This window comes from Myxocyprinus asiaticus, chromosome 17 (genome assembly GCF_019703515.2).
Source record: "Myxocyprinus asiaticus isolate MX2 ecotype Aquarium Trade chromosome 17, UBuf_Myxa_2, whole genome shotgun sequence".
NCBI lineage: Eukaryota > Metazoa > Chordata > Actinopteri > Cypriniformes > Catostomidae > Myxocyprinus > Myxocyprinus asiaticus.
Genome location: NC_059360.1, coordinates 35,697,382 through 35,715,576, shown reverse-complemented (window position 1 = coordinate 35,715,576; position 18,195 = coordinate 35,697,382). Strand labels below are relative to the sequence as shown.

The window sequence follows — 18,195 nt, the reverse complement described above, 5'->3', positions numbered from 1 at the left end:
TGTCTCTGTGGCAACACACTCAACAAGCCACATGATAAAATGCATGGATTAACAGTCTCAGATGTGGAGGCAACTGGGATTCATCCTCCACCACCCAGACTGAGGCAAATCACTACACAACCACAAGGACTTAAAAAGCACATTGGGCATTCCAAATTGGGAGTAAAAAAAATAGGGGTTTATTAATGACTTATAATTTATTTGCAGTTCAAGAGAAAAAAAAATTTCAGAGAGAAAAATAAACATTTTGCATGAAGTGTCCAACATTCCACGCTAGGTTTTGACGGTTGAAAAAGTGCATCATCCAAGTACTCATATTACACATATTTTTGTTGCATATTCAGTGTTAACATACTACTCAAACTACTTTCAAAATGACGTAATGACAAAATAACGTAGAATAGTGCAGAAGTGTGCGGTTTGGGATGCCCCAAACCACACACTTGCCATACGTAGCGGAAGGGACTGAGTTAGTACATTGTAAGTGTATAGTGTATAGTGCGTCATTTGGGACACTGCTAATCGGGACGGGCTAATCGGCCGAGGAGAGGGGGTTCAAGATGGCGGCTTAGAGGGCGGTCGTGTTTTGCAGGCACTACGGCTCAGCGTATTCATTTTCTTTATTATTTTGAAAAGGAGCGAGTGTCAGTTTAAGTACGGCTGGAGGTATAGACGCATATTTTCGGAGACAGCCGAACAGTATGCCTCAAAGGAACACCAAAAACTCGAGCAAACCTGAATCTGAGTCTACTCGGCTGGACGAGGTCAGTGCCGGGACTAGCCCATATGCTAACAATCCATCTGATTCCGCTCATCGTTTAGCGATCACCGAAATTACGGACAATATTTTGAAAGTAATCGATGAAAAGATAAGTCCACTCTCTCAAATGTTGCAACAGCTTAGCGAAAGATTTGATAGCCACGAGAAGCGGATCGCCGAAGCTGAGCATCACATATCAGCCGTAGAGGATGCTATTTCCCCAGCCGAGGGCAAATTGAAGATGCTGGAGAAACACACCTGTGAGCTGGTAGAGCATTTGTGTAACGATGTTTCTGCTGCTGGCAATGGCAATGACGAAGACGATGACGAAGTGTAGAGAACCCAAGTGCAGTTTATTTACAAGTGCAGTAATCCAAACGTGATGACTAAACAAAACAAACATAAACAACTTGACATAACATGGCTTGACTTGACTAAACTTGACTACGTAGCACAAAACACATCCACATACATTCAATACTTGACAAAGACACAATGGAAAACATGAGGCTTAAATACATGGACATGGGGGAACATAAACCAGTGAATAGACAGAACTGATAACAAGATAATTAAACAAACCAATGAAAACATGACACATGAACATGGAGGGAAAACATGAAATCACATGACAAGGGAACAGGAACTAACTTATCAAAATAAAAGACATGAATCAACAAAATACAGATGACAATTTGGATGACTTGGAGAAGAGAGGGAGAAGGAAAAATGTACGCATTATCGGGCTTGCTGAGAAGATGGAGGGCGATCGCCCCGTAAAGTTTTTCGAATCTTGGCTTCCGAGTGTTCTGAATATTTCAACGAAAACAGGGCGACTGAAGATTGAAAGGGCACATCGTGTTCCCGCTGGGCCTGTTAAATCAACGTCTCAATATCCCCGTGCAGTCCTGGTGAGATTTCATAATTATTTGGATAAAGAGTGTGTTGTCGTCACGGCAAGGGATTCAGGCGATCAAGCACTAATGGTTGAAAATTCTAAGTTGAGAATCTATCAAGATTTTTCTGCAGCCATCATACGTAAACACAAGAGGTTTGACGATGTCAGGAAAAAACTGAGGGCCATAGGCGCGACATATGCTCAGATTTACCCTGCCCTTCTCAAAGTGCGATATCAGGGAGATGTTAAGGTCTTTGCTGACCCATCGGAGGTGGACAGCTATTTGCTGTAATTGAGTGAAATATCCAAGCCTACCTGAAAAAAATTGCGCCTTTTGTATTGCCTAGAGATCTTTTGAAGATATCTTATGACTATGCACAACACTGAAATCATAAGTCAGAACACGATATGTTCGTGTTTTTTTTTTTTTTTTTTTTTTTTTTCCTTTGAGTTGGTATACATTATGCTCCTTTTTGTTTGGACAAGATGGATGCGAGTGAAGCCTGGGCATTTGCATCAATTGGACTGATCTTTTGTCGTCCAGGATCCCCGTACACACTGGGTGTTATTGAACCAACTCTGTGTAATGCTGGACTCATACTCAAGTACGGTATACACTTTTTTTTGTATTATAGTTCTGTGTTCTATGTTTTGTTTTTCTATTATTACTCCTTTTCAGTTTACTTTAGACGTATTTAGCATTGTTTTATTAGGGATATATGGTCGATTTGTGATTGTGAAGGGGGTAATGTTTGGGGAAGAAATAGCTATTATGAATATGTACTTCCCCCCCTGGTCATTCATGTGATGTTCTAACCAATGCGTTTGCTAAGCTGCTAGAATGTAAAGTGGACTGCTCGTTAGTGGGTGGAGATTTTAATTGTCATTTGAATCTTGTTATAGACAAGTTGACCACTGGCACTTCAGCCCCCACTTTTCAAGCTAAATTTATTAATTCATTAGGTGAGGATTTGGGCTTTGTGGATGTGTGGCGAGTCCAACATCCAGATGATAAAGAATTTACCTTTTTCTCTAAACAGCATTCTTGCCATATGAGAATAGATTATTTTTTTGCCCCTAAACAAATACTGCACTCTATAGAAGGCAGCTCAATTGGTAATATCATCATTTCAGACCATGCACCTGTTTTTTTGCATTTGAAGCCCCGTGATCATTCAGTTCAAGCTAAGCATTGGCGACTTAACCCTTTTATTTTTAAGGATAGTGCTTTTACGTCTTATTTTGTCTCAGAATTTCAGGTATTTCTGACTATTAATGGCCCTTCTACAAGTGATAAATCTCTTTTGTGGGAAACGATAAAAGCCTTTTCAAGGGGCTTGATAATCTCTTATACATTTAATAAAAAGAGAAAACACGCAGATCAGAGAGTAATTTTGGAGGCTAAAATTAAAAGAACGGAAGCTGAATACACTCAGAACCCAAATTCAGATAGATTGAAAGAAATTATTGCTTTACGTTCATCTTTAAGTTCTTTGTTTGTGGTACAGGCTGAGAAGAAGAGGATTAGAGTTGCTAAACAAAGGCTTTATGAACATGGTGACAAGGCAGGGAAATATCTAGCACACCTTATTAAGAAAAAGGCAGACTCCCAAACAATTTTGTCAATAAAAGACCAGTTAGGGCATCCCTCTTCTAATACTTCAATTATTAATAATAGCTTTGTAAAGTTTTTTTAAAATGTATATAAATCTGAGACTTCGGGAGGATCAACAAATCTTATGGATGTTTTCTTTACTAAAATAAATCTTCCTTCTTTAAGTGCTAAACAACAAACAGCCCTTAATAATCCTATCTCGAAAGAGGAAGTATTGCCAGTCATTAAGGGACTGCAGACGGGCAAATCCCCAGGACAGGATGGCTTGAGTAATGAATTTTATAAAGAATTTAGGGAAATCTTAGCTGACTCGCTCCTAGAAATGTTTAATTATTCCTGGAAAAATTTATTCCTCTTCGGGAAGCAAATATTGCTTTATTATTAAAAAAGGGAAATCACCTGAAGATTGCGCCTCCTACAGGCCAATATCTCTTTTAAACACTGACTTTAAGATCTTGTCTAAAATCCTTGCGTCTAGGTTAGAAGGCTTATTACCCTATCTTATTAATAATGATCAAACAGTCTTTATTAGAGGTCGTAATTCCACTAATAATATGCATAGATGTTAAATGTCCTTCAGCTCTCACAACAGCTTAAAGTGGACAGTCTTGTGATTTCTATGGATGCAGAAAAAGCGTTCGATCGTGTCGAATGGCCTTACCTTTTTTATACATTGTCAAAATTCAGGTTGAGCGACAATTTCATTAATTGGGTCAAATTATAATACATGAACCCTTTAGCAGCTGTTATAACAAATGGTCTGCGCTCTGATAGTTTTTGGATTGATAGGGGAACACGTCAGGGTTGTCCACTCTCGCCCCTTTTGTTCACATTAATAATTGAGCCTCTGGCCGAAGCAATCAGGACTAATCCCGAAATACATGGTTTTAATGTAGCCAATAGGCAACATAAAATTACTCTTTATGCTGATGATATTCTTATTTTCTTAACCAGGCCAGAGGTTTCAACAAGTACTCTTATTGATGTTGTTACGGAATTTAGCATTTTTTTCTGGTTATAAGATTAATTTTGGTAAATCTGAGGCTATGCAATTGGGTAGTTTGGAAGGCGCTCATACATCCTTAATGTCCTTTCCATTTAAGTGGTCTCCGTCAGGTTTTGTATACCTGGGGATACATATATCGCCTAAGTTCAATCAGATGTTTAATTTAAATTTAAAATTTCTCAGCCATATCAAACTTGATTTGGAAAGATGGAATATGCTTCCTATTTCTTGGATAGGGCGTATTGCCCTTTTAAAAATGAATGTGTTGCCTACATTATTGTATTCATGTCAGATGATTCCAATACTCTTCTCACAGAAAATGGTGAAAGAGGTGGACAGATGGTTTAGTTCATTCATATGGGCAAAGAAAAGACCCCGTCTTCGAATTAATATATTACGTCTTCCGGAAGACATGGGGGGGTTATGTCTCCCAGACATCAAAACATATCAGCTTAGTACCCACCTGCGATATATTAATACATGGATAGCTGAGGACCCAGACTCACTTTGGCTTGATATAGAATCCACCCAATTACAGATCCCACTCAAAAATGTGTGGTTCAATCAGTGTGTACAAATCCCATTACTCTGAACACAGTCAGGGCGTGGCAATCCATATGGCGAATTGAGGGAAGGTCGTCCATAACATCAGTCTTTAGCTCAATTTGCAAGAACCCAGATTTTCCTCCAGGCATGACTGATATGCAATTTCAATATTGGGCTTCTAAAGGTCTTCTATCTGATGTGAGTTCATCAAACCTTGAAGAACAGCTTTTTGAGACTCGGTCTGTCTATGACTAAGAATATATCTACACATTGTCTTAAAAAATCTGGGAGAAAAAACTTGATATTACAATTTCTGATGATGAATGGGACATGGCCTGGACAAATGCAAAGTCTCTGAGTGTTTGTAATAGAGTGAGAGCAATCCAGCTTAAAATTCTTCATAGAGCGCACATATCTCCTGCCCAACACAGTAGATTTAGGGCTGATCTCTCCCCTCTGTGTTCTAAATGCAAGACAGAAATAGGGAATCTTTTTTTTTTTTTTAATTAGATTCAAAGGTTCTGGTGTAAAGTTACTGAAGAGATGAACAAGATATTGGAGGTCTCCTTGGTTCCGGACCCTGCATATTATTTACTAGGAATATGTTATTCTTTGGGTCTTACTGTACACAAGACAAAGCTCTTTAATATTCTCACTTTTTATGCCAGAAAATGTATACTTTTGCAGTGGATTTCGGACAAAGCTTCGACTGATAAGATGTGGAATAGGATTATTCTTGAATATGTGTCTCTAGATTATTTGACATGTAGGGTTCATGATAAGGATGCAATATTTCGCCAAATTTGGGACACCTTTTTTTCATATATAGGACTTGACATTGCTTCCATCTTAATAAGAGGATTTGTATGATTGTAGTTTAAAGCCTCACTGGCATCCCTTATATTACTTGGTAAAGCACTGTAATCTTTTTTTTTCTTCTCCTTCTTCTTTGTCTTCGCATCCCTTTCATAAGTTTGTTTAGTTATTTTTATTTATTTATTATGACGGGGGTTCCCCCCGTGACTGCACGCCCGGCCCCTAATCGGACTAATCCGCGGAGGAGAGGGATAAAGGCAGCTGGATGCGGCAGTTCGGGAGAGAGAGAGAGAGCCACACGCAGCTGCCGTGTGTGTGTTTTGTTTCTTTATGTTTTAATTTTACATTAAATATTACTTTGACTGTTCAGCCTGTTCCCGCCTCCTCCTTTCCCATTTTAACCCCCGTTACAGTCTGTTAACACAAAAATAAATTACTGAGTGCATCTTTAAGAACAAATTACCAAGGTATTAGAAAAGTGTTGTTTATAGCAAGTCTACAGATGATGTAATGCTTTGTATTAGGGAATGTTAAGTAACTCTAAACCATTATATGTCAGGGCGGTCAATTAATTAAATATAACCTTAAATGGGTTCTTTAAGGATATGTTTAATTTATTAAGCTGGCACTCATTGTATTGCTGAGTTCACTTAGATATTTGATCTGATTATTTAATGCTAGGTTGTCATGGTGACACTGCATTGACTCTCTGTTCTAGCATTCACACCCACCTGTCACAGATAATGTGCTTGTTTGCCCACAGTACATTTCACCATTTATTTTGTGGATCCGGCTGCTTGCCATCTGTCTTGCATGAACACACAGATCCAGACAGAAATGTTTGTTTCATTATTAATGTTAATCTTTGCATTTTTTAATTGAGAAATTATAATAATGACACAAACCTACTTAAACTTTCTCACCTGAAAACCCCAGGAAGTGCAATATATAACATCAGGTTCCAAGGCAAGACAGAACAATAAGGGGGAAAGAGGGCAACCCTGCCAGGTGCCCCTATCCTGAGTAAAATAATCTGAAATTAATCAATTTGTTTGAAGCGCCACTACCGGGTGTCTATAAAGTAACTTAATCCACCCAATAAAAGTATTCCCGAACCCGTACATTTCCAAAATCTGAAAAAGATAATCCCATTCTACCATATCAAACGCCTTTTCGGCGTCAAGTGAGATGGCAGCGACCAGAGTCTGATCGTTCGCCACTGCCCACATGACATTAATGAAATGCCTAAAGTTATCAGAAGAGTTACGGCCCTGAATAAATACCACCTGATCTATAGGTATAAGAGATGTCATAACTTTACTTAATCGGTTAGTCAAAATTTTTGACAATATTTTAACGTCTAGCTGGATCAGGGAAATTGAACAGTAACTCTTACACTCGCTTGGATCTTTGTCCTTTATAAGAATCAGACTGATCCGGGCTTGCGTCATGGTTGGCAGAAGCTTTCTTTTTTGGATTTTCTCCCCAATTTGGAATGCCCAATTCCCAATGCACTCTAGATCCTCGTGGTGGCATAGTGACTCGCCTCAATCCGGGTGGCAGAGGACGAATCTCAGTTGCCTCCGCGTCTGAGACCGTCAATCCGCACATCTTATCACATGGCTTGTTGAGCACATTACCACAGAGACCTAGTGCGTGTGGAGGCTTCACACTATTCTCCGCGGCATCCACGCACAACTCAGCACGTGCCCCACCAAGAGCAAGAACCACACACTATAGCGACCACAAGGAGGTTAACCCAACATGACTCTACCCACCCTAGCAACCGGGCCAACTGGTTGCTTAGGAAGCCTGACTGGAGTCACTCAGCATGCCCTGGATTCAAACTTGCGACTCCAGGTGTGGTAGTCAGCGGAATTCTTTAATAATTCCATATAAACTTCTAGCAAAAGTGGAGGCAGTTCTGTAGCATACGATCGAAAAAATTCAGTGGCAAAGCCATCTGGCCCCGGAGCCTTGCCTGTAGGCAAGGCCTTAATTACCTCGCCAAGCTCCTCCAAGGTTATCTCAGAATCAAGATAATTTTTTTGCTCCGTTGTCAGTTTAGGAAGTTCTAATGGTTCCACAAAGTTTCTAATATCCTCATCAGTAGACGAAGATGTGGAACTATAGAGATCAAGATAGAATTCTTTAAAAGCATTATTAATATCAATGGTTGAGGTAAATATTTCACCACCAGCAGATTTCACTGAGGGAATGGTAGCCAGAAGTTTTCCTGCCTTGTCTCCCGACTCAAAGTATGACTGTCTTGCCCTGAATAGCCAAAACTCCACCTTCCGCGACAAAATAGTATTATATCTGTATTTCAGTCGGGTCAATTCTCTGAGGCCATTAGACGACATTCGCTGCTTCAGCTCTGCTTCAGCACTTTTAATATTCCCTTCCAATTCCACGAGTTCTTGTGCTTTGGATTTTTTGGTGAATGCGGCATACTGTATGATCCAGCCCCTAAGAACTGCCTTAAGTGCCTCCCAAGCCATGCCCACAGAGGATATAAAATTATTTTTTTATTCTAGAGTAAATCTTATGCACTGATGAAAAGACATTTATAGTCCCACCCAGATGGGTTCAAAATTCTTCAAATATCTGAAAGACCAAGATTTGTACACATCCTGTGAAGCGTCAATGTTGCTCTAGTGGACTTACACACTTTTGCTTCACTATGGTCAAGGACTGAGTCCATCAAAAGATTAAAGTCTCCTCCCAATATTATATCATGAGGGGTTCCAGTGGCTTGCAACATCCCTTCAAGATCTACAAAAAAGCCCTGATCATCAACGTTAGGTGCATAAATATTAGCCAAAATAAGACTTTGCCCCTGAATTTCAGCTAAAACAATATTGACTCTACCTAATTTATCTTTAATCTGTTTGAGACATTTGAATTGTAGATGTTTACTTATCAGTGTATTGACTCCCCTGCTCTTACTTGAGCCAGCACTAAAGACATGTCCACCCCATATTTTCCCAAATTTTTCAGCTTCCTGCAGTGAAAGATGCGTTTTTGAAGAAACACTATATCATATTTCTTACGCTTAAGAAGATAAATAACCTTCGTTCTTTTTATGGGGTTCCCCAACCCATTCACATTCCACGTGGAGATAGACAATCCACTCATATTAACATTTGACATTTTGACATATGAGAAAAAATAGATTGTGTATAAAAAACAAAATTATAAAGACCACATTCCAACATTAGTGCAACAATCAAACCCCGAACTTCCCCCAGAACCAAACAAACAGAAAAAAGAAAAATGTGCGCATTAACCCAGCGTACGACAGCACCAACTGGTGTCCATCCCTCTAAACTCAAACAGTCTATGTACGCCTACAAGAGCCCCTGTGACAACTTGCCGTCGGTTTGCTTAAGTCCAGAGTTTCTATAAAAATGTTGTGAGACAGAATTACACAACAAAAGATAATCTATAAAACAAACTCCAGCCAGTAGGCAGAATAAACACAAAGAGCATGTAGATCCATCCACATAACTGTCCCAAAGGTGTGTTACTCCACAAAACAAACTCCAGCCACTAGGCGGAACAAGCACAAAAAGGAAGAAAAAGGTGCTCAGTTTCCTCGGGCAGTCAAACGAATGTTCAGTGAGCTGGCCCATTCAGCTGCTACATGAGTGCAACAAATGACCTAATCAAGCCAATGTCTTGCAAGAAATACTCCACAAAACAAACTCCAGCCAATAGAAGGCATAAGCACAAAGAACGTGCAGATTCATCCACAAAACTGTCCCGAAGGAGTGTTACTCCGCTAGGCGGAACCAGCACAAAAAGTTTTTTTACGGGAATGTGCAAATGAAATGATGTATAAATGGGTATGGGTTTGTAGAGGTAGTAATATAAATATAAAACAACAAAATGTAAAAATTTTGATTTTTCATACTGACGTGTTTGTAGTGGTAGTAGTAGAAATATGAAAACTAAAAATGTAAAAAAGTGATTTTACATGTTGAACACATGGGTTTGTATATGTCTAAATATGAATTTACATGTTTGTTTTTTTACGTGCACATACGTATTGCACCTACTGTATACTTGTATACTGTATTGCACTAAGCTGTAATATACTGTATCATGGCTTTGATAAATGTCACGTGAAAACGTCTTTTAGGTGCTTTGGCTATGACAGTATGCTCTGTGCATTTGCACTTGAAAAAAATGAAGTAGCTTAAATGTAACAAGCTACTTTTGGTGTGTAGCTTGTAGTGTAACTTGCTACTTTCTCTGAAGTGTAGCTTTTAGCTTAGCTTAATACATTTTTCTGTTGAGTAGTTGGTAGCTTAGCTCGCTAAATTTTTTGTGACGCTTGCCCAATACTGCTTATATATCCACCTTTTTCCTGAACGCGGAAGTGTTCCACGATTTGACTTTTTTAAATTTTAGGTCTCCAGCGTATTGTCTTAATGAGTAATGTAATGTTTAAGGTATCACATTTGTAAAATTTGACAAAAAACATGCTGATACTTTTTACAGAGTCGAGATGACCGTTTTTTATAGACAGTGCCTCACCTCAGTGTGTAGATGTCATGAAGCGATGCTCAGAGGTTAGTTATGTTGATATCATTAATTATTCTGAGTTGTTATGACAGCAAACAACAACACAATCATTGATCATTGAGCCTGAAATTCATTTTTACACCAAGTGACACTAAAATGGTTGTTGTTCTCCTCTGGATCGCTCGTTTTAGCAGTTTTTACTTGGCGTCTCGAGACCAGAAATACAAAACAGACCATTAGAATCATAATGGCGCCGCCAGCAGTTGCTCAGGAAAACTGTGGATAAGTCTACACATACATCAGTCCTTGGTGTAGTCAATCTGCCGATGTGTAAAAATAATAATAATAATAATACACACAAATCAACAATAATACAGTGAAGCATAAGTGTCCTTATTCTGTCTGTTTATAGCTATATTTGCAATAGAGGGAAAATTAGAACATCTTCTGAAGTAAATAATGAGTTAAAGCAATAACCTTAAACTATTACATTTTTATATTCTGTCGCAAAATATTATTATAATTTTTTTTTACAACAACATGCCCTTAAATGGTGAGTCACCTGTTATCTTAATTATTTGTGCCAGATGCAGCACAACATGATCATGGTGCGGGTGTCAGCGACCCAATTACCTTTTACTGCTGCGAGGTGACGTGTTCAATCATTAACTCAGCATGTCCTCTGCCTCGAGTATATCACACAAACATTATTTGCTATAGATTCAAACGAAAGAGGAGAAACAGAAGGATGAGTATTACATCCAGGATATGACTGATTTTTAAAGGCACCAAATCAGTCAAACAGTGGGCGTGAAAGAAAACGTTTCGTCAGCAAGAGCAGCAGTCAGACAAACTTTTTATTTTTCTCAGTCCCAGGTTGACAACAGACCGAAGTCCAGTCGTGCTCGGTTCCTCATTATAGACACCGACTAAGCACATTTTTAGTCCATCCGTGGTTGAAATACATTTACCTCGCTTTTCTCTAATCTTGTGCGTAATTTTCGGACGTGTCGCGGCGGTGGAGAGAAATAACAGTGATCTAGAGAAATAATCGGTGGGTTATGAACATTCACTGTATTGATCGAGACAGCGCTAGAGGAGAACAGCATAACGGAATAACAAGATCTCATGACAACCAAGTTATGTGAGTTGCCACTGTCTACATTTTTTGCCTTAATAATCAAATAAATTTTTTTTTTTTTTTTTTTTTGCTTTTCTTTTTTTCGTAACATTTGAGCCTATTATATTTTTATATACATATTTTGTTAACATATATATATATATATATATATATATATATATATATATATATATATATATATATATGTGTGTGTGTGTGTGTGTGTGTATATGTATGTATGTATGTTATAACCACTTTATTGTATATTCTTAAATTATTCTTGCATCTTTTTTCTTTTCTTAATGTTGTTTAATATTTTTGTATTATATATTTAAAAAACATCTTATTAAAGAGTTTTATTAAATAGTTTATTATATTTTTGCATATTTTATTTTCTTTTATTTAAAGTTTCCTTTCTTAACATTTTATTATATTTCTATATTATGTATGTTATTATCAGTTTATTCTATATTTTTATATTTTTCTTTAATAGTTTATTATATTTTCTTGCATCGCTTTTTGCATATTATATATTTGACATATATTGTTTTATTTGTTTTAATTTTCCATTCTTAGCAGTTAATTATATTTTTATATTATACATGTTATTACCAGTTTATTCTATATTTGTATATATTTTTTTTAAATAGTTTATTATATTTTCTTGCATTTGTTTTCTTTTTCTGTACATTGTATTATTTTTTTATATTATATATTTTATAAGCATCTTATTATAGAGTTTTTTATATATATATATATATATATATTCTTACATTATTTATTAATTTATTTGACATGGCTGTGTTTTAAGCCCAGTACTTGTGTGACTGAACTGTATTGCTTATTAAATGGCAAAAATTATCCATTATTTGTTTAGTTATTCATAAATAGCAAAATATATACAGTATAGCAAATATTTTTCTCAAGTCAAATGATGTTTAGCAACTCACAGTGTCTCTGTTTGCAGGTAGTTTTACATCCATTCTCCAACCCCTGATACTATAAAGGGGTACGAAATCAAAACCGAATTCCATTCTGCCTGTCCTGAGGTGGCTGGACCACCAGTATGGACCCCTGGCAAACTCTGGTGTCCAGATGGTGAGAACAAATTTACATCTGACTGATAGCTTTAACGAGCAAGGAGCTCATTAAATTAAATTAAAGTTTGTGATTATAAATATTTAATCAGTCTGTTCACTGTTTGTTAATTTGATGCATATCATGGCCATCTAAAACAAATGAACATCTTTATCATTAATGCTTGTGAGATAATGCCATATTATTATATTATCAGTATTGTTGATGTGGTTTACACATATAAACGGTGCAAAAATAATTGCACTATTCGGGCAGAATAATTTTACTGTTTATGTGCCTGTCTGTTCATGTCTTTTTTCAGTTCTGCATGGTGGCAGATGCATACTCCACATGCACTGAGAGCTTGTATTTATGATGTATGTAAACCACTGGTGCCACTTCTGCTCTGCATCGCCGCCCTGGTGGCTGTGATTTTGTACGCTCTGGCAGATAATCTACACAGCTTTGTATGCAGGATCTTCATTCCCCAGTATCATTACCCTTATGCAGTGCCACTTGCATTCATACAGGTACTTTGCCCACATAGCTATATCTTTCTCAGACCATCAGTTATATGTACTTGAATACACTCAATTTAAAGTTGCCTTTCGAAAACGTATAAGATGTTATAACGTGAGTTATGATTAATTCACAATCATGTTATTCCAAACCTGCAGTTTTTCTTTTGTCTGCAGAACACAAACAAATATATTACATTTGTAAAATATGTAAGCTGCCCGACTAGGGCTGTCAAGCTCCAAGAAAGTACCATAACAGTAGCCCATATGACTCTTAAGTTTTTTTAAGCTATATATTGAAATGTAATTTGTTATTTAGTGAAAATCTTCCCTTCCACTCTACCTATCAAAACTTATTTGCGCTTGCATTCATTCAAAAATGACGCTCCAGTGCAGGTTTATTATTATTTATATTGCAAATTATCATTTACAAATGGATCATAATAAAGTTCTGCATAACTGTGAAATTTACATAGATTCCAGGGCCTATATATCAGATCATCATCATCATCATCAGTGTCAAGTTATATCTAAACGTGTACATATTGTTATGATTTGAAGGGTGTAAAATGGCAAGACTGAGCAGTTCTCAGATGAGTCATCAGTTGTGTTCCATGTGATCACTGGATTAGTGCTATAAACTGGTGGAGTCCTTCAGTGTGTTAGCATATTATGGCTGGCTATATAAGTAAAACAGGAAGTGAATGACAAATAACATGTACATAAACCAGTTTTTATCCAACATCAAGATTTTAGGTTGATATACAGTAACCCCAAAAAGTATTTAGACACTTAATTCACACATAAAAATGTCTGAATATTATTGCATTAGATAACAAAATATAAAAGCAAGTAGCATTGCACATACACTTTTCAAGGATCCATTTCACAAAATAAGTTTGTTAGGCTTGAAATAATAAAACAATTTATATAGTGTTCAAAATGAAGACAAAAAGTATTGTGACAATTTCAGCTTAAGGCCACTGTATAAAGGAAGGTGTATATTTTAGGTGTTGTAACTGGTCAGCATTTATTTTAAGTACATTTTTAGTAATTTACTATCTTGTCTCTCAAAGGAATTTTCCCAGTTCAATACAAGTTAAGCTCACAATACAAGTTATGCAACACAAAATTATTTCGACTCATCCCTGCTTTTCTCAAAAAAGTTAAAGTGAGGCACTTACAATAGAAGTGAATGGGGCCAATTTTTGGAGGGTTTAAAGGCAGAAATGAAGCTTATAAATTTATAAAAGCACTTACATTAATTCTTCTGTTAAAACTAGTAAAACTTTACACAGAAAAGGTTTATCACACTAAAATTATGTTAGCATGCACATTGTTTATGTCTTGTGGCTATACTTTTGAAACAGTGAGTATTTTAATGTTTATGGACTGGCACCATTCACTTCTATTGTAAGTGAATCACTGTAACCCAGATATTTGCTTTTTGTTTTAAAGAAAAGGAAGGGCAAGTTAAAAAATCTTTTGTGGTAATCAATATTATGCCACAAATTCTGTCAATTGAGCTTAATTTGTATTGAACCCGGAATATTCCTTTAATACTCTATGCTTAAAATATGTTTGAATTACTACGTGCATTGCAAAATAGTTTTTTATTAAGGATATCATGCATGACACTGCTGTCACTTGCCATTTTATGTCAATTAAGTTGTGTTTATCAATTTCCCTTGAAAGTGGGTTTGGTTGTCCTTAAGTACACAAGGAAAAGTCAACTGTACACTATATAACTCCCAGGATTTTATGACACTACATGTCACATGTGAATCTCCAGTGTTATTTAGGGGTTTTGAATTTTTAACTTCAATTTTTTGAATTTTTAAACTTGTTTCCTCAGTGCATTCAAACAGTATTTGATTTTCCAGGTGTTTCTAAATCTCCTGGCATTGCTGGCATTACACGGTATAGGTCTGATCCACCTGAAGCCTGTTTCACTGAAGCTGGCCGAGCGTTTGTTCGTGCCTGCGGTCTGTGGTAGTGTCCAGTGTGTTCTGGCCCTTTGGGCTGAGGCCAATGCCCACTCTGGTCTGTACCCACTCATCGCCTGCTTCCTCCCACTGGTCAGTCTGAGCTTGGGTCATCTGTTTGCGCTGAGTATGCCTGGATCCATCCATGTTTCCTGTCTGCTAACAGCTGTCACTGTTGCCTCCGTCAGCGTCACAGGTATGAAAACTTCAATGGTGAGGAATGGAATGCTCTATGTGTGTGTGTGTTTGCATTAAAGGAATAGTTCACCCAAAAATGAATACCTACCATAATCTACTTACCCTCAAGTCTTTTTAAACCTGTATGATTTTTTCATACACAAAAGAAGATATTTAGCAGAATGTCCAAGCTGCTTTTTTCCAAAAATGAAAGTCGGCAATGGCCAGTGGCTTTCAAGCCACTCAATTCAGTTTTATTTGTTTAGCACTATTTTACAGTATATTTGTTTTTCCTTCAACTCCAGGCACTTTAAATTTTTGTGAATTTTTTACACACTCTCACTAGTTTAATTTGTCTACTAACAATGTCCAACAGTGTATGTACTATACATTTACTGCAGGAGATTTATATCATTTTTTTTTTTTCTGAAATTTCTACAAATTGTCTTGCTAAGGCTAATTCATATCTAACATTTAATGTGTCCTAAATACATTAAATAATATTAACTTTTTGAATAATATAGCAAAATGATGCCCAATAAATATATTCTGCTCACAAGTTATATATATATATATATTTCTTGTTTTCTTCAAACACCACTTGTTTCATATTTCATTTCAAGCGTGCTCTTTACTGACACTTTTGTCAAATAATAAATACTGATTTTTTTGTTGTTGTTGTTGTTTATATTAGCATGGTTTTAAACATGTAATAATTTGTATTCTTGTAATAGATTTTCATAGTTTAATGTTGAAAGTCTTGGTCTGGGACAAGGCCAAAACAATAAATTCTACACAGAAAAGCCGTTTTAAAAGTACCAAAAATAAATGATGGCAAGGTAAAAAGTTTCTAAGTCAGTTAATGTGACCTTCAGATAACAATAAGAAAAAAGTTAAAATTGTAAAAAATCAGCCCATGGGATATGAAATGACCTGAAATTGAAAAAACAAAAACAATAATAAATTGCTCCAAAGCAGCTTTACAGAAAATAGAAAAAAAAAAAAAATGCTTTACAATCCCCCCAGTGAGCAGGTCAAAGGCAACAGAGTGACAAGGAAAACATTTCCTAAGATGTTATATAGATGAGGAAGAAGCTTGTGAATAACAAAATAACACAATAAAGGGAGTTTATGTGTTTCATGCACTATATTCCAAGCCTTTTAAGACATTCGATTGCATTGTGTGATGAACTTAAGGAAAATTAAAGTGAAAAACATAAAAGCATAGACTTTAAATGTTACAAGTGATGATGATGACAAAATTGTAATTTTTGGATAAACTATCCCTTTAATGTCTTCCAATACCTTTCTTTTCAGCCTGTCAAGGACTGCATACGATGGAGGTATTGGAATATGTCTACTCTCCTCTCAGCCTGGTCCTCCACAGCCTGTCTCTTGTCTGGCTAGCTAAAGTCACTCAAACAGAGCGAGGGCATGCCTCAATCTTTGATCTGTATTACACTCTCACGGTTACACGTTGTCTATTATTAGGCTTCCTGTGTGTTTTGCACCCTGATGGCCCAAAGGCACTGATTGATGGCAGCTGGCACAGTCTGCTTTTTTTTGGATACATGCTTGGGATGTTGCTGCTGGGTGCTGTGCAGCTTCTCTTTGTGGACGTAACAGCGTTATATTTCTCTGCTCTCCCAGCAGCTGTGCTGCATGCTACCAGAGGGCTGATGCTGCCCCTGTTCAGTGTGTTATAGGACAAACTGACTGATCAATCAGAGTGTAGACCATTCTGAGGAGCGACCAATCATTAAAAAAATAAGTGGCCAATCTCCAGCTATACAGTATAGCAACCAAAGGAATAGTCCAGGTTTAATACAAGTTAAGCTCAATCGACAGCATCTGTGGCATAATACTGATTACCACAAAAATTAATTTTGACTTGTCCCTCCTTTTAAAAAAGTAGACATCTGGGTTACAGTGAGGCACTTACAATGGAAGTGCATGGGGCCAATCTGTAAACATTAAAATACTCTTCAAAAGTATAGCCACAAGATGTAAACACTATGCATGTTATGTTACTAACTTTTTCTGGTTAACTTAATTGCCATGACGACGTAATTCTGGAAACCCTAAAACGACCGTAAATACAAGATTTAAGAACTTTACAACTTAAAAAATAGAAGTATTAACAGAAGAATTTGCCCCATTCACTTCCATTGTAAGTGCCTCACTGTAACCTGGAATTTTGCTTTTTTTTTTTAAAGAAAAGGACGGATGAGTCGAAATTATTTTTTTGTGGTAATCTACATTATGCCACAAATGCTGTCGATTGAACTTAACTTCTTTTGAACCCGGAATATTCCTTTAAGAATAACCAATCAATGACTGCAAAAGGAGGTCAATACAACTGTAGAAAATTGTCTGCATCAGTATTGTTGTAATACTGTTTACAACAGTATTAAAACTGAATTCAGAGGTATGACAACCTCTTCGGAGCCAAGATTGTAATCCATTAATTTATATGGTTATGCCACCAGCAAACATATAATGTGTGACAGCTCACTTGGCTTTCACTGAAACTATGAAGCCCATTTTTTAAAACCTTTTAGATTATCATTTTTATTTTATTTTTTGCATTGTGGCATTATTGTTATGAAAATTAAGCACATTTCCTCCAATTCTCATTAACATAATGCAACATTTTTTATTTAAAAAGCCTTTAATTAATGCTGTAAAGTAAAAATTCCAGACACATTACAGTGTGCTTAATTTGATTAATGCCAAAAAAAGCCTCAAAAAGTCCTAATAAATGCATATTTTTCTTTTAGAAAAATGTAATGTAGAGTTGGGGGTGAAATATGACCCGGAGATGTTCTTGACATGCTCTGAGAGATTCACCCGAGTATGCTATTACACAGTGAGATATGTTCACAACAAAGGTCTTCACGTTGCTAAAATGTATGGTTTGAATCTCAGCAGTGAATAAAAAAATAGCCACAATTTAAGAATATTAATATACATGTTATTTTAAAAGCAGAAAACCTAGGACTCATGTACAAATTTTGCTCTTAACCTACATTACAAAAACTACAGTAATATATTGTTATGAAGTTTGGAGCAAATAAAACATATTGATGAGGTTTTCTCATTACTTAACACATTTCCAAACAGTTTCCAGTGTCTTTCTTTGTTGTC

The 18,195-nt window shown here is 36.5% G+C and overlaps 1 protein-coding gene across 4 annotated transcripts; it reads left to right on the top strand.

Annotated features, from left to right (window-relative positions):
- Nucleotides 1-554: 554 nt before the first annotated feature.
- On the top strand, nucleotides 555-18,161 carry LOC127455092 (uncharacterized). Of its 4 annotated transcripts, XM_051722673.1 has the most exons (6): nucleotides 555-764; nucleotides 2,145-2,263; nucleotides 12,259-12,389; nucleotides 12,691-12,898; nucleotides 14,770-15,067; nucleotides 16,366-18,161. In XM_051722673.1, exons 3-6 carry the CDS (start codon nucleotides 12,358-12,360, stop codon nucleotides 16,752-16,754), a joined length of 927 nt encoding a protein of 308 aa, XP_051578633.1. In that variant the 5' UTR covers nucleotides 555-764; nucleotides 2,145-2,263; nucleotides 12,259-12,357; the 3' UTR covers nucleotides 16,755-18,161. The 4 variants fall into 4 exon arrangements, with proteins under 4 accessions (XP_051578633.1, XP_051578636.1, XP_051578635.1 ...); XM_051722676.1 differs by lacking the exon at nucleotides 2,145-2,263 and having other exon boundaries at nucleotides 12,263-12,389; XM_051722675.1 differs by lacking the exon at nucleotides 2,145-2,263.
- The last annotated feature ends 34 nt before the right edge of the window (nucleotides 18,162-18,195 follow it).